At 35.4% G+C, this 13,263-nt stretch overlaps 1 protein-coding gene across 2 annotated transcripts in view; it reads left to right on the top strand.

Moving 5' to 3' along the window:
* The window catches only part of NOC3L (NOC3 like DNA replication regulator), a 43,630-nt gene that overhangs the window by 6,261 nt on the left and 24,106 nt on the right, over window positions 1–13,263 (top strand). For both annotated transcript variants that reach the window (XR_011170403.1, XM_069099273.1), the window contains exons 3-9: window positions 907–1,030; window positions 1,575–1,732; window positions 1,812–1,868; window positions 5,802–5,932; window positions 7,063–7,224; window positions 10,251–10,344; window positions 11,514–11,689. Coding sequence is in view for 1 of the 2 variants with exons in the window: in XM_069099273.1 (XP_068955374.1) it covers window positions 907–1,030; window positions 1,575–1,732; window positions 1,812–1,868; window positions 5,802–5,932; window positions 7,063–7,224; window positions 10,251–10,344; window positions 11,514–11,689 (902 nt within the window). In the remaining variant the exon portion in view is untranslated. The remainder of the gene's footprint in view (window positions 1–906; window positions 1,031–1,574; window positions 1,733–1,811; window positions 1,869–5,801; window positions 5,933–7,062; window positions 7,225–10,250; window positions 10,345–11,513; window positions 11,690–13,263) is intronic.

Below are 13,263 nucleotides of genomic sequence, written 5' to 3'. Positions count from 1 at the left end.
ATAAGGGAGCTTATAGACATGGGAAAGTCAGCATATGGTTAAGTAGTTATGGATACTTTTTGATCATTTTGTTTATGTTGGAAAGAAGTTCCATGATTTTTCTAAGCATTTGTTAACTTTTAAATCCCTTGAAAATCAATTTCCCAGAATCCTCAGAATGGTTACCTCCAGGATGACATCGCTTCCTATATATTTGGGATCCTTTTCTCATTTGTTTTCTCTATTTGTGTTTATGCTTCCTTGAGCATCATGTTGGGGTCACAATGGGAGAGTCATCATTTCCAGTTCCTTTGTCCTTCCTTGATGGTGAAAAGAATTGGTTCTAAAAGTTCCTGTGTCATTAGTCAAGGCTTGGCATATGAATACAATTGGTGGTGGTTCTGCTGCTACTCATACAGATAACATTGTTTTAGTGGTTTTGGCAGTCTCTTCCATTTTTCATCTGTCTTCCTAGTCTGATCCTTAAATACCCTTGGGGCCTCCACTGTCTTCAGGTCATCAGTGATCATTAAGTGCCTGCTCTATGCTGGGTGCTGGGCTAAGTGAGGGAGCTCCCAGGCTAAGTTCCTGTCTGAAGGCTAAACTGTCATTTTCATTGTATTTCTTGCCAAACTTTTAAAGCTTGTTTTCCTTCCCACTACCTGTAACTTTTTTTATACATTTTCCATTGTCATCCTGTGCAGAATTCTTCTAATGGTGTTGTCATCCTACTTTACATTCTTTATATGATAGAGAATTAAATAAGAGGAAAGTAGAGAAATGAAAATTTTGATCAAATATCTATATATTTTCCCACCCATAGGGCAGACTGTGGATTTAGTCAGAAAATTTTTATTCTAGTCGCAAAATTGCAAAGAGCTTTATCTCCACAGTAACTAATTTCTGCTTCTGATACCTTTGAGGTAGCTCAAAGAACAGAGGAGGAAGAAGAAGAAGCCCTTCCTTTGGACATGATGGATGAAGACGACTTGCAGTTACTGAAAGATTTAGGTCAAATGCCATCGTTTTTAACTAGAGATCTTTCTTCTAGGTAAGTATTTCTTTTGGAATGTTCAGAGCATTGTAATACAGAAAAAAAATGGGATTATTTATGAGCCTAGAAGGACAAAATATATAGCGTTGTGTATAGTAGTTGTGAAAATAGCCGCATCTAAATTTAATTGCTAAAGGTAACTAAAGCACAATAAACTGAATTTTGCTTAGTGCACACTTATGTTCAATTGGAATGGGCAGATTCGAGAGTGGAAATGGGGTAAGGGAGGGGTAGAATGCCCTTTTTAGGTCGGGTCAAGGAAGTGATGGAGCAGGACAGGCAGAAGGAGAACAAGTGGAGGCATGGAAAAGAGCTGGACATAATGCCAGGGAATTTGGGGTGCTGTCCCACACTTTGATTGAGGTCTCAGTATTTAGTACATGATTGCCTAGGACTGAAAATTTGATTCAAAACAGGAAAAGTCAAGGGCAGACTTTGTGCTTAGGAATATTTAATAATTAACATCAGTGGTATCTTATTTTTCCCTTACTAAAAGAAAAGAACTATTTCCTTTTAACATGTGATATTTGCCAAAATGCAGTGAGCCTGTTCATGTCAAGAAACGGAAGCAGGAGAGCATAATAGACAAATACGAGAAAGTACCAAGACGACTACAAACTGAGCCAGAAAAAGAAGTGATTCACCTACTTCCCATCAAAGATAAGTGTGGTATTATTCCACAGACCAGAGAGAAGCCAGGTAAACTAACAATTGAACAATTGAGTATCAATTGCTTTTGATAAGATGGAGTTACTAACAATCTATTTTTAATATGCAGTTGTCAATATTAACACAAATGAAGAGGAAGAGCAAGAAGAAATGGCATTTGAGGAAGGTAATGGAATGACTTTTTGTATTTAGTTGATTGAAACACATTTCAAGTGCCAGCAGGAAGTATCACAGTGAGTTTTAAAATTTGTTACAATCTGGAACGAGTCACTATTTCAGGAGTGTTAGTCATTGCAAGGCTTGAAACAGTTTTCATCAATTTAAAATGTCTAATTATTTAAACATCTTGAACTTTTTCACTTTTTGCTCTTGGTCTTCCAGGGCTAGATAAAACTCATTTTTGAGTCTGCATCTGTCAGACTTTCTGGAAATGTCATTTTTGTTTGTTTTTTAACCTGGAGGGAGAACTACAAATGAAGTTTAGGAATTGCATAGTTTGTGTATTCCTTTTTGACCTTAAAATGATTGTTGTGGATACTACAAAGTTTAAGAATTTCAGTTCCTCTTAAAGGAATAATTTTTTGTATGTGCCCATTTCAGAAAATAGAATATTGGGTTTTAGCTCTCTCCAAACTCTGTGCCCACTTTTGGATCATGATCTGTGTCACGTCCCCTAACTGAGGGTATGCCCTAAAGCTCTGTCTTGGGCCCTTTTTTCTCTTTTTCTCTGCATTCTCCGTTATTTTCATAATACCATCATTTGTTCAGCCATTCTACAATTGATGGGCACAACCCCTTTAGTTTCCAGTTCTTTGCCACTACAAAAATTTGTGCCATATGGGCACAAGAAACTATATGGGTCTTTTTCCTCTTTCTTTGATCTCTTTGGAGAATAGGCTTCCTCAGACTATGCCTAGCTCTGTTACTGGGTCATGCATTTAACCTCGCTTAATCTCCTTTTTTTCCATCTGTGAAATGTGAATAATGGCACTTTCTATATGGTGTTGTGAAGATCAAATGAGATTTGTAAAATTCCTTGCAAAACCTTTAAGTGCTATGTAAATGCTAGCTATTGTTATTGTAAATATAAACTGGCTTTTAAAGCCCTTCACAAGCTGGCCTCCTCCTTATTTTCCAGCCTTATTAGATATTATTTTCATACATGCTGTAGTTCAGACAAAATATCTTTCTGTTCCTCACAGAGAGAAAGGCAGCTTGATGGTGCAGTGGATAGAGTGCTGGACCTGGATTCAGGAACACATCGTTCTGAGTTCAAATCTGGCCTTAGACACTTATTGTGTGACCCTGGACAAGTCACTTCACCCTGTATACCTCAGTTTCCTCATCTGTAAAATGAGCTGGAGAAGGAAATGGCAAACCACTCCAGTATCTTTGCCAAGAAACCTCAAATTGGGTCACAGAGTCAGACACAAGTAAAATAACTGAACAACAACAATCCTCACACACAGCACTGCCATGTCTTGTCCACATGCTTTTGTACTGGCTATTTCCCATATCTGGAATGGATTCCCTTTGTACCCTCTTGCTTCTTAGAGTTCTCTAGTTTCTTTCAAGGCTCGGCTCAAGCACTGGCACCTTCATGAAGTTTTTCCTGATTTACCCTATCCCCAGCAGCTAGTGGCTTCCCCCTCCCAGTGCTTTTGTATCTGTTTTGTATATGTTATATATGTGCCTGTTTTCTCCCCTGTGCAGAGAGGCTGTAAAGTTCTTCGAGGCCAGGAGTTGTTCCAGGTTTTTTTGTCTTTATATACCTTGCTCTTAGCTCACAGCCTGGCATGTAGATGCATTGCTGAGCTGGTGAAGGTTTAACAGCCAACTCTGGAAAAAACAAAACCAAAAATTTATGTATACAAGTATGTGTCTATATAACTTTATTTTAACTCTTTCCATAAAGGATGTATAGCATTCAGTTTACAAATAATAGTAATATACAGTATGCTTTATTATACATTCTTTAGAGCCATTTCTTGCCAAATACTGTAATTTATTTTATTATTATTATTTTTGGAGACATTCAGGGTTAAGTGACTTGCCCAGGGTCTCACAGCTAGTAAGTGTCTAAGGCCGCATTTGATCTCAGGTCCTCTTGACTTCAGGTCCAATGCTTTATCCACTGCACCACTTAGCTGCCCCTTGTTATTTATTTTTGCCGAATTTTTGTATATATAACTAGCCTGTGTTTACATTTCAGTCATTATTTGACTAATAGAGTTGCATCCCAGTCATTATTTGACTAATAGAGTTGCATTCCAGTCTGCTCTTTCCAAATAAATTTTTTTGTCTTTACATATAAATAGGTGATGTACTGTTAAAACTTTCTCACTCTCCTATGAATTATATTCATTAAATTCAAACCTCTTTCAGCTTTAACACAATTGCAATAGTGCAATCTTTTTACCTTTTTGTATAGTTGCAAGGATTGAAACATTTTTGATTCTATATTATTTACAAAATTCTGAAAAACATTCAAATCATTTGTTTTGAATTTCTACTTATATGCTACAATTTTTTTAAACCAGTTATCAATGGAGAAGTTAGTTCTTCACAAGTTCAAGTACGTAGTTCTAATAAATCATACTTCAATCATTATTTCTGTTTGGTAAAAGATGTAAGTTCATATCGAATTATATTTTCTAGTAACCTTCTTTGGAAGAGCATTACATTTTTAATTTTTACTGAATGGAATTTCTTCATCTGACTTAATTAAATCTTCATCTTAAGATTCGTGCTTTCCAGTAGCAAACTTTGTTTTCCAAAGCTCTTATGATGCATTTATTTTTGAGTTTTCTGAATATTATCCTGACTTCACTGTAGTTTAAAATAATGAAGATTCTTTAAGAATGTCAATCAGTAAAGCAGAGTCTTGAAAGAAGTTGTTCATTAATTTCTTTGACAAACCAGAATAAGAAGAATGAAAAAAATGCATTTCTGATGCAGTGCCATACATACATCAATAGCAATTCATAAGCTATATGCTGCCTATCTCAGACTGAGTACACTTGACCAGTTTTAATAATTTCAATTTCATATTCTTGACAGTTTCTATCTTGGCCTAATTTTCATCATATTTATGGAAAATAGCATACATTTTATCCAAAAATATTTTAAAATGATTCACTTGTTTCATTTCAGGTATAAAATTATCAAATGATAATTGCAGATAATGATTTGTCAAATGAGTTTAGGAGATTTTTCTAGCAACTTCATAGCTATTTCAGTTTTTTTCCCCCAGCATTCAGTTAGCCCTATGAGAACAAAATGCAATTAAATTTGCTTTCAAATATTTATTATTGTAGCTATATTCATTTAAAATAGAGAGTGTAATGCATTGAAAATACACTGCTGTGATTGACAACAAATACCATTTCTGGTGTAACTGCTCATTGAATTCTGCAAATTTAATAGTAGCTTGTATGTGTTGGCTCTAGCATACCATTAGTAGTATTGGGTGCTTGATAAATGCTGGTTGATTGAATTCAAACTGATTTTATTTTGTAAAAATTGTGCTCAAACCATTCAGGAATATGTGAATATTTATTTTGGAACTTTAGTTGACATTTTTAGAGGATTGAACCAGGGGTAGGGAACCTGCAGCCTCGAGGCCACATGTGGCTCTCAAGGTCTTCAGGTGCAACCCTTTGACTTTACATGTTAGATATTCAGACAGATTTGTTCTGTAAAGTTTGGGTTCGGTCAGAGGGCCACACTTGAGTACCTAAGAGGGCCACATGTGGCCTCGAGGCTTGCAAGTTCTCCATTTCTGGATTGGACCTTAAAATAACTAGTGTGCTGGTAGAGTGATTAAAATGCTTAAGAGAACAGACTCATTTGTTTTCAAATGTTTTAAAAGTTGTTTGGAAGTATGCCTTTACATATGAACAGAAGATAGAGTAATTACAAATCATGTTTTCCTCTTCATTCTCTTGGCTGGGAGTTTTGTTAGATAGTAATGTCTTAGCTTAGCTTGGGTACCATGTATACTTGTAAGTATTAACACTGTATTTCTTTAATACTATTCTGTAATTCTTTTTCACTAGATCAAGCCAGTTTCCTTCTAATGAATATTATTTTGTTTCAGTGATTACTGAGGATCCCATGCCAAAGCTAACTACAGAAGAATATATAATTGAAAGGCGGAGGAAACTACAGGAAAAAAAAATACACATTGCTGCCTTGGCATCTGCCATCTTATCTGATCCAGAGTCCAATGTAGGTAGTGTTAAACTCTTTGAGACTGTTTGTTAAAGAGCTGCTGGCAAACCCTGAATGTTTTCAGTCTGTCTTGTCCTACAAATAAAATGTAAAATAATATTAACTTGTCCTTATTAGGGGTGATGTATGGTGTGAGAGAAAGAACTGTGGACACAGATGTCAAGAAACCAGAGTTTGGCTCTAAGCTCTGCCAGATTGAATGGCTCTGGGCATATAGTATATAGTAAAGGCTTAATAGATACTTACCTGATTTTTTTTTTTTTTTTTTTTTTTTTTTTGCTTTTTGGAGGGGGGAAGGTAGGGCAGTTGGGGTTAAGTGACTTGCCCAAGGTCACACAGCTAATTTTGTGTTAAGTGTCTGAGGATGGATTTGAACTCAGGTCCTCCTGATTCCAGGGCCTGTACTCTATTCACTGGGCCACCTAGCCACCCCTTAACTGATTATTTAAAGGCCATTTTTTGTTTGTTTGTTTATTTGATTCTCCGATTGGGTATACTGGATAGTTGATGAACACCTGAATTTAATGTATTGTACAGGAGGACCAGGGTTAGGTCATACTTTAAGATAACCCAACATATAGCCCCCAAACTTCCAAAGTAGGTACATTAATAAAAATATCATAGCTGAATACTTTTGTTTACAAAACACTATTCTTCATAATAAGCACATGAAGTAGGTTGTGTAAATATTATCACTGTCATTTTATCATTAGGGAACATGAACCTCAGGTTATGGGACACAGATAAAAAGTGTGGCACCACCACTTGAAGCTTCTAGTTTCCAGGCAGTGGTCTACCAAACCTTGTGTTTTTTATAATACATAATTGTTTGCTTTATGATGTTCTTTTAATAGCAAACCTTAAATGCCTTACCTTTAAAGTATGATTCAGTTTACAAAAAGGTAGTTTACAAAGAACCTTTCAGGATCACATCTGTCACCTAAGTGATGTTCTCTTGTAAATCTTTGACATTTAGGCTTTCAGACTTCCATTGTCAGTATGATTCTTTGTGTAGCACTGTGATAAATTCCATTTTAGTCCTTGATTTTAGGCTTTGTCTCCTAGTGCTTGCTGCTCTGACTTTGTTGTGATCTATTTTATCATTCCACAAGTTATTCTTTTAACAGATTAAGAAGTTGAAAGAATTGCGTGCCATGCTTATGGAACAGGATCCTGGTGTAGCTGTTATTGTACGAAAATTGGTGATGGTTTCCCTGATGGAGTTATTTAAAGACATTACTCCTTCCTACAAAATTCGACCTCTGACAGAAACAGAAAAGGCATCCAAGGTATTGGTACAAACTTTCCAAACTAATCTGTCACATGTGTGGTTTATAAAGAATCTGTGGTGAGGAAATTGCAACAAAGGCAGGCTAAGACTGACTTTACTCTAGGGCAGGATAACAGTTTATTAACAGTGCTGTATAAACAGTTAGTAAAGTGGGTCATGCTGGCTATGTCACTCAAAAAGCCAGAAGCCTTGAAAGTATGAGAAAACTCCCTTTTATTGAGATGCAGGAAAGCAGGAGTTCTGGATGTTTGGGAATGTCACAATTGGCAAAGCTAGGAAGATGGGTGGACCTTCAGGTGTGGATGATCATACCCTTCTGGCAATTAAAGAAAGTTAATTGCTATAAAGGACCCAGCTGCCAGAAAAACAAAACCACCTCAGTTAGGATTCCTCCACTTTGGTTTCCCCTTGGAAACCACATCACCCCTAACTTTAACAAGGTAGAGGATAGGAGAGTCATCCCTGAGGAGGAGCCCAGTCCAAGCTCAAGCTTTGTGGATTTTTCTAAAACTCAGAGCCCAATTTCCCTTTAGTGATATTTTCATTTACATTTTTGTGGTCTTTGTGTATGTTATTATCTTGGATCTATTTATTTAACTGTACCACTTCATAAAAATTTTCATGTTTCTCTGAATTCTTTATATCCATTCTTTCTTACTGCACAGTAGTATTCTATTACATTCACATGCCATAACTTTTTTTTTAAGTATTTCCATAACCAATTGACTTACCTAAAGAAGGTTGCTGTGTCTTTTTCTTGGCAATATATGCTGAATAATGAAATCACTGAATGTAGGATGTAGACAGTTCAGTCACTTTTCTTGCATAAGTACAAGAACAACTGGACCATTTCACAATTATGTTATCTGGAAATTATTGTCCCTGGATTCTTCATAACCCTTTCATTGTCAGTTGATATCTTTTGTCATCTTTGCCAGTTTGTGAGGAGGAAACCTCAAAATTGTTTGAAGTCGGGGCAGCTAGGTGGCACATTGAATAGAGCACCAGCCTTGGAGTCAGGAGGACCTGAGTTCACATCGAGCCTCAGACACTTAACACACAAAAAAACTAGCCATGTGACCTTGGGCAAATCACTCAACCCCAGTTGCCCTCCAAAAAGCAAAAAAAAATTGTCTAAAGTTTTATTTCTTTTACCATTAGTGATTGTTTTAATGTAGCATTTCTTTTGAAAATTGCTAGGGGTGGCTAGGTGGCGTAGTGAGTACAGTGCCGGCCCTGGAGTTGGGAGGACCTGGGATCGGTTCCAGCCTCAGACACTTAACACCCACACGCACACAAAAAAAAAACTGGCCATGTAACCTTGAGCAAGTTACTTAACCCCAATTTCTTTTAAAAAAAAAAAAAGAAAGAAAATTGCTTACATACTCTGCTTATCTGTTGGGGATGGATCCCTTCTACATTTTAGATGCCAGCTTTTTACTATTCATAATTACTGTAAATATTTTCCCTTACTGCTGTTCTTTTTCTTTTAATTGAATTTCTTTTTTCCTATGCAAAAAGTGTATTTTTTTTTAAAGCAATTGGGGTTAAGTAACTTGCTCAAAGTTACATAGCCAGTTATTTTGTGTGGGTGCCAAGTATCTGAGGCCGGAACCAATCCCGGGTATCCTGATGATGGGGGCCGGCGCTCTTACTGTGCCACCTGGCTGCCCTGAAAAAGTGTATTTTAATGTAATATAATCAAGTATACCTCTCTTGTTCCCAACAATTCTTTTTATTTGTTGAATTAAAAAAAAATTGCCAAATCTCATAACTGATAAATTTTCATTCATTATTTCTAGCAGGCTTTGTTTTTTGTTTTGGTTGGTCTCTGATCTAGCTGGGATTTACTGGATTATTTGGTATAAGATCTGGGTCCATGTATAACTTTGCCAGTTACTAACCAATATTCCCAAATGCAATTTTTTTCCAGTTTTTATTTACTAAAGTCCCTGTTGTCTTTCATTTTACTATATTAATCCAACCCATCCATGAACATTGAATATCCTTCAACTTTTTTTAGGTACTTTAGTCTGTCTTAGATTTATAGTTCTTATACAGGGTCTCTGTGGCTAATTTACAATTTATTTCTTATTAGTGGGGTTTGTTACTTCTTATCTTTATTACTCGTAAATAAAAATGAACATGTTTTGGGGTTGATGTTGTGTCCTGTGACTTAATATTTACATTAAGTTTTTGGTCAAAGTGGCAAGATTTCTCTTTACCACATTTATGTTATCTAAAAATAATATTTCACCCTTTTATTTCTAAAGCCAGTGTTTCAAATATTTTTCCTTTCTTATTGCAGTACCTTACTCTTGAAAGTAAAAGCAAATGTCATAAAATATATCTTATATCCAAACTTGTAGCCATTTGAGAGAGTGAAGACATATTAGAGGTTGAAATTGAGAGGAGAGTTGGTAAAGGGGGACACTCATTATGCTCTTCATTTTGCCCTATAGCTTGCAAGTTTTGGATGTTTCTGTAAAAGAATTTTAAAGGTCATTAATACAGTATTAGATCTTTGTCATTATCAGCATAAAGGGGCTTTAAACCAAGCATATGTTAAAAAGCATTTATGGTTCTTACAGTTTGTGAATAATGGAATATTATGGTCTATTATAGGGGTTGCCATGTTTGCTGGCTGTTTAAACCATATGTTTATGATCTCCAGATGTGTACCAACTGTAAAAGACAGTTTTTATTATAATGTAGTATGGAGGGAAGGCTCTGAACTAAAAAACATGATTGTAGTTCTGGCTCTATCACTTATTAGCTGAATAATGCTACCCTTTTTTAGGATGATAATAATACATGCAATGCATGTTTCCATGCTGTCATGAAGAAAACACTCCATAAGTGTATAGAGAAGTGCCATACAATGTAAAATAATGCTTCTTAATTTGGAAAAAGATTATTTATGTATTTTTACAAAAGCCTCAATTTTGACATTTGTGTTTTAGTTGTGGTTTTTTCAGTTTGCAATACTTTGACTTTGTAAAGTGAATTTTTGTCTTCTTACAGGTCCGAAAAGAAACCCAGAAACTTAGAGAATTTGAAGAAGGCCTAGTAAGCCAATATAAATTTTATTTGGAAAATCTGGAACAAATAATTAAAGGTAAAATGATTTAACTGTTTTTGGTTGGAATTTGCTCAGTTATTTTGTTTCAGGAAGAAAGAAGAATTACTTTAACCATAAATGTTTATAATAAATTCTTGAGAATTTCACTACAAATTAGTGCCCTTGAGGGGGGCATTGATGAGGAAAGGAAGCAGACATGACCATCTTTGTCTGTTAGTTTAACTTTGCACATTTGAATTCTGTACTGGATTCATCTCTTGGCCAGCAAGCCTTGTTTATTTGGGAGTAGGGAATGTGAGTCTTGTTGACTTGCACTATGAAATGACCTCTTGTACTGCAAGGTTTCAAAGGAAAAGGGGCAGACTAGTGTAAATGTAGTGTTGAGCACAGTGTTCTTCAAAAAGTAGGTCCTTACTGAGGTTCTGTGGGAGGTATAAGTAGGGGAGGACCTGAAAGGGACTTCATAAAAGTGGATGTAAGCATTGAATTAGACTGAACTCCAGCCACATTCTGAATGTGACATTTTAAGTGGAAGGTAACTAGGGGTACTTTACTGCTGCTAATATTGTCTTTTAAAGTAGTTGACATTTATATATCAGCTTGATATCTAGGGTTTCTAAAGATTTGGCATTCTTATTTAATTTGATTGTGTAGATAGAAGACTATGATGCAAGTTATTTCCATTTATTAAAATTTATCTCTCAGAAAAGAGGAAATATATCTTTCTCTTGAAGAGGTGAGTGATACATTATGTGTGCAGAGTTGTATATATTGTAGCTTTATCAGGTTTTATCTACATTTTACTCTGTTATGTGGGTGGGAGGGCTTGGAATGTGTATGTGTATTGGGAAGTGATTATGAATGAAGGAAAAGGACAGAAATAAAAAGTTACTAATTAAGAAAAAACAAGTACTATCAAAAAAATAAAATTTGCCTCTTAGAATTGACATAAAAGCTAAGAATACTCTCATGAGAAATATCGTAGAACGTATTGAGATTGAATGACATTTCTAAATCTTTAAACACTCCCATATGTGTACTGAAAGAGGAACTTGAAGAGATGCCGAACGATCTAATTTGCCACATAGTGTATTTGAATACAAATTCTGATTGGGGGTACTTCCCCACTTTGTAGGGAAACATTATGACTTTTCTGGGTTTTGAGTAACAGGTAAATTCAATAACCAAAGTTGTCTTTTGATTAGACTGGAAGCAAAGAAAACTGAAGAAAAGTAATGTTGTCTCCTTAAAGGCATATAAAGGTCTGGCAGAGGTTGCTGTGAAGAGCTTGTGTGAGCTTTTGGTAGCACTCCCTCATTTCAACTTCCACAATAACATCATTGTGTTGGTTGTCCCTCTTATGAATGACAAGTCAAAACTGGTATGTATTTCTAATGTTCATTTTGTTATAAAATGTTTAAAAACAAAATTATTCTAGAATCACCAAGATGATTATTATCTTATCTCTGTTCCTATTCCTAGTAATGTTTCTTTCCAGGTTAGATTAAAAAAAATTAGCAAAACTATCAAGAAAATTTCATGTATCATTTCTTTACAAAGCTTCTTTTTTTTGCATGAGAGTTCAGTTTTTCTTTTTGTTTTAAATTCTTTTTATTGTGATGCTAACACTAAAATGAGTACTTCCACATATATAGATAGAAGATTATACGTGAAATTGCGAACCTTTGTTATCTACAGTTTAAATTTTTAAAAAACAAAATAAATTCAACACATACCTTTCAAAGATACCCTGCTTCCCCATGACTCTTTCTTTCCTTTTCTTCTCTTCTCTGAATTAAAAATCATGCTTCATTGGCACTTTTTTCTTTCTTTTTTTGGGGGGTGGGCTGGGTAATGGTGTCAGCCTTATCTCCATCCCTTTCAATGCCTCCCCTAGTGAGGGAGGGGGAAACTTGAAATAAATATCGGTGGTCAAGCTAAATAACCTTATTTTGGCGACATCCAAAAATGTGTGTTTCATTCTATGTCCTAAGTCTATCCCAATTCTGTCAAAAGATTGGCATGCTCATCTTTGGAATCATGATTGTAGCTTTTGATCAATGTTCTTAAGTTCTTCATAGATATTTGTCTTTACATTGATGTTATAAATTGGTTCCTTTGTTCTTTTCACTTTATTTTATACCAGTTCATAGAAGTCCTCCCATGTTTCATTCTGAAAGCTTCCCTTTTTTCATTTCATATATCTCAGTAATATTGCATTACTTTCATATACACAAATTTAACCATTCCCCACTAGATGATAACCCTTTTAGCTTGCAGTCTTTTGTCACCAAAAAACAAAAAAGTTACCAAAAGTATTTTGGTATACACAGATTCCTTTCTTTTTCTTTTGCTCTCTTTGGATTATAGATTTAATAGTAGCTACTGAATCAAAGGTCACAGTTTGGATATAGTTGCAAATTGCTCTCCAGAATAGCTGGACCATATCACAGCTTCACCAACAGTGTATATTAATATATCTGTTTCTGCAGCTCCTCCAGCCTTTGTTTTCTTTTTTTTGTTCTTTTTGTTAATCTTTCGCTTTTTTGGAGGGGAGAGGGCAGGGCAATTGAAGTTAAGTGACTTGCCTAAGGTCACATGGCTAGTAAGTGTGTGTCAAGTGTCTGAGGCCATATTTGAACTCAGGTCCTCCTGACTCCAGGGCTGGTGCTCCTTTTTATTAATCTTATTGGTCTGAAGTGGAACCCTAGAGTTGTTTTGATTTGCATTTTTAAAATTCGTAATTTATAGCATTTTTTCACATGATTGTTGATAACTTGAATTTCTTCCTTTGAAAACTACCTGTCCATATCCACTTACTGTTTATCTTTTGGGGAATGGATCTTGTTTTATGAATTAGAATCAGTTCTTATCTATCTTGGACATGAGATCTTTAGCAGAGAAATTTTCTGCAAAGATTTCTTTTCCAAGCTAACTGATTCCCTTCAAATTTAA

The sequence above is a fragment of the Petaurus breviceps genome, unplaced genomic scaffold (genome assembly GCF_028583685.1).
Source record: "Petaurus breviceps papuanus isolate PSGF00001 unplaced genomic scaffold, PetGlider_PUasm1.0 37, whole genome shotgun sequence".
Taxonomy (NCBI): Eukaryota; Metazoa; Chordata; class Mammalia; order Diprotodontia; family Petauridae; genus Petaurus; species Petaurus breviceps.
Note: the sequence above shows the minus strand (reverse complement) of the source record. Positions and strands in the feature narration are given on the sequence as shown.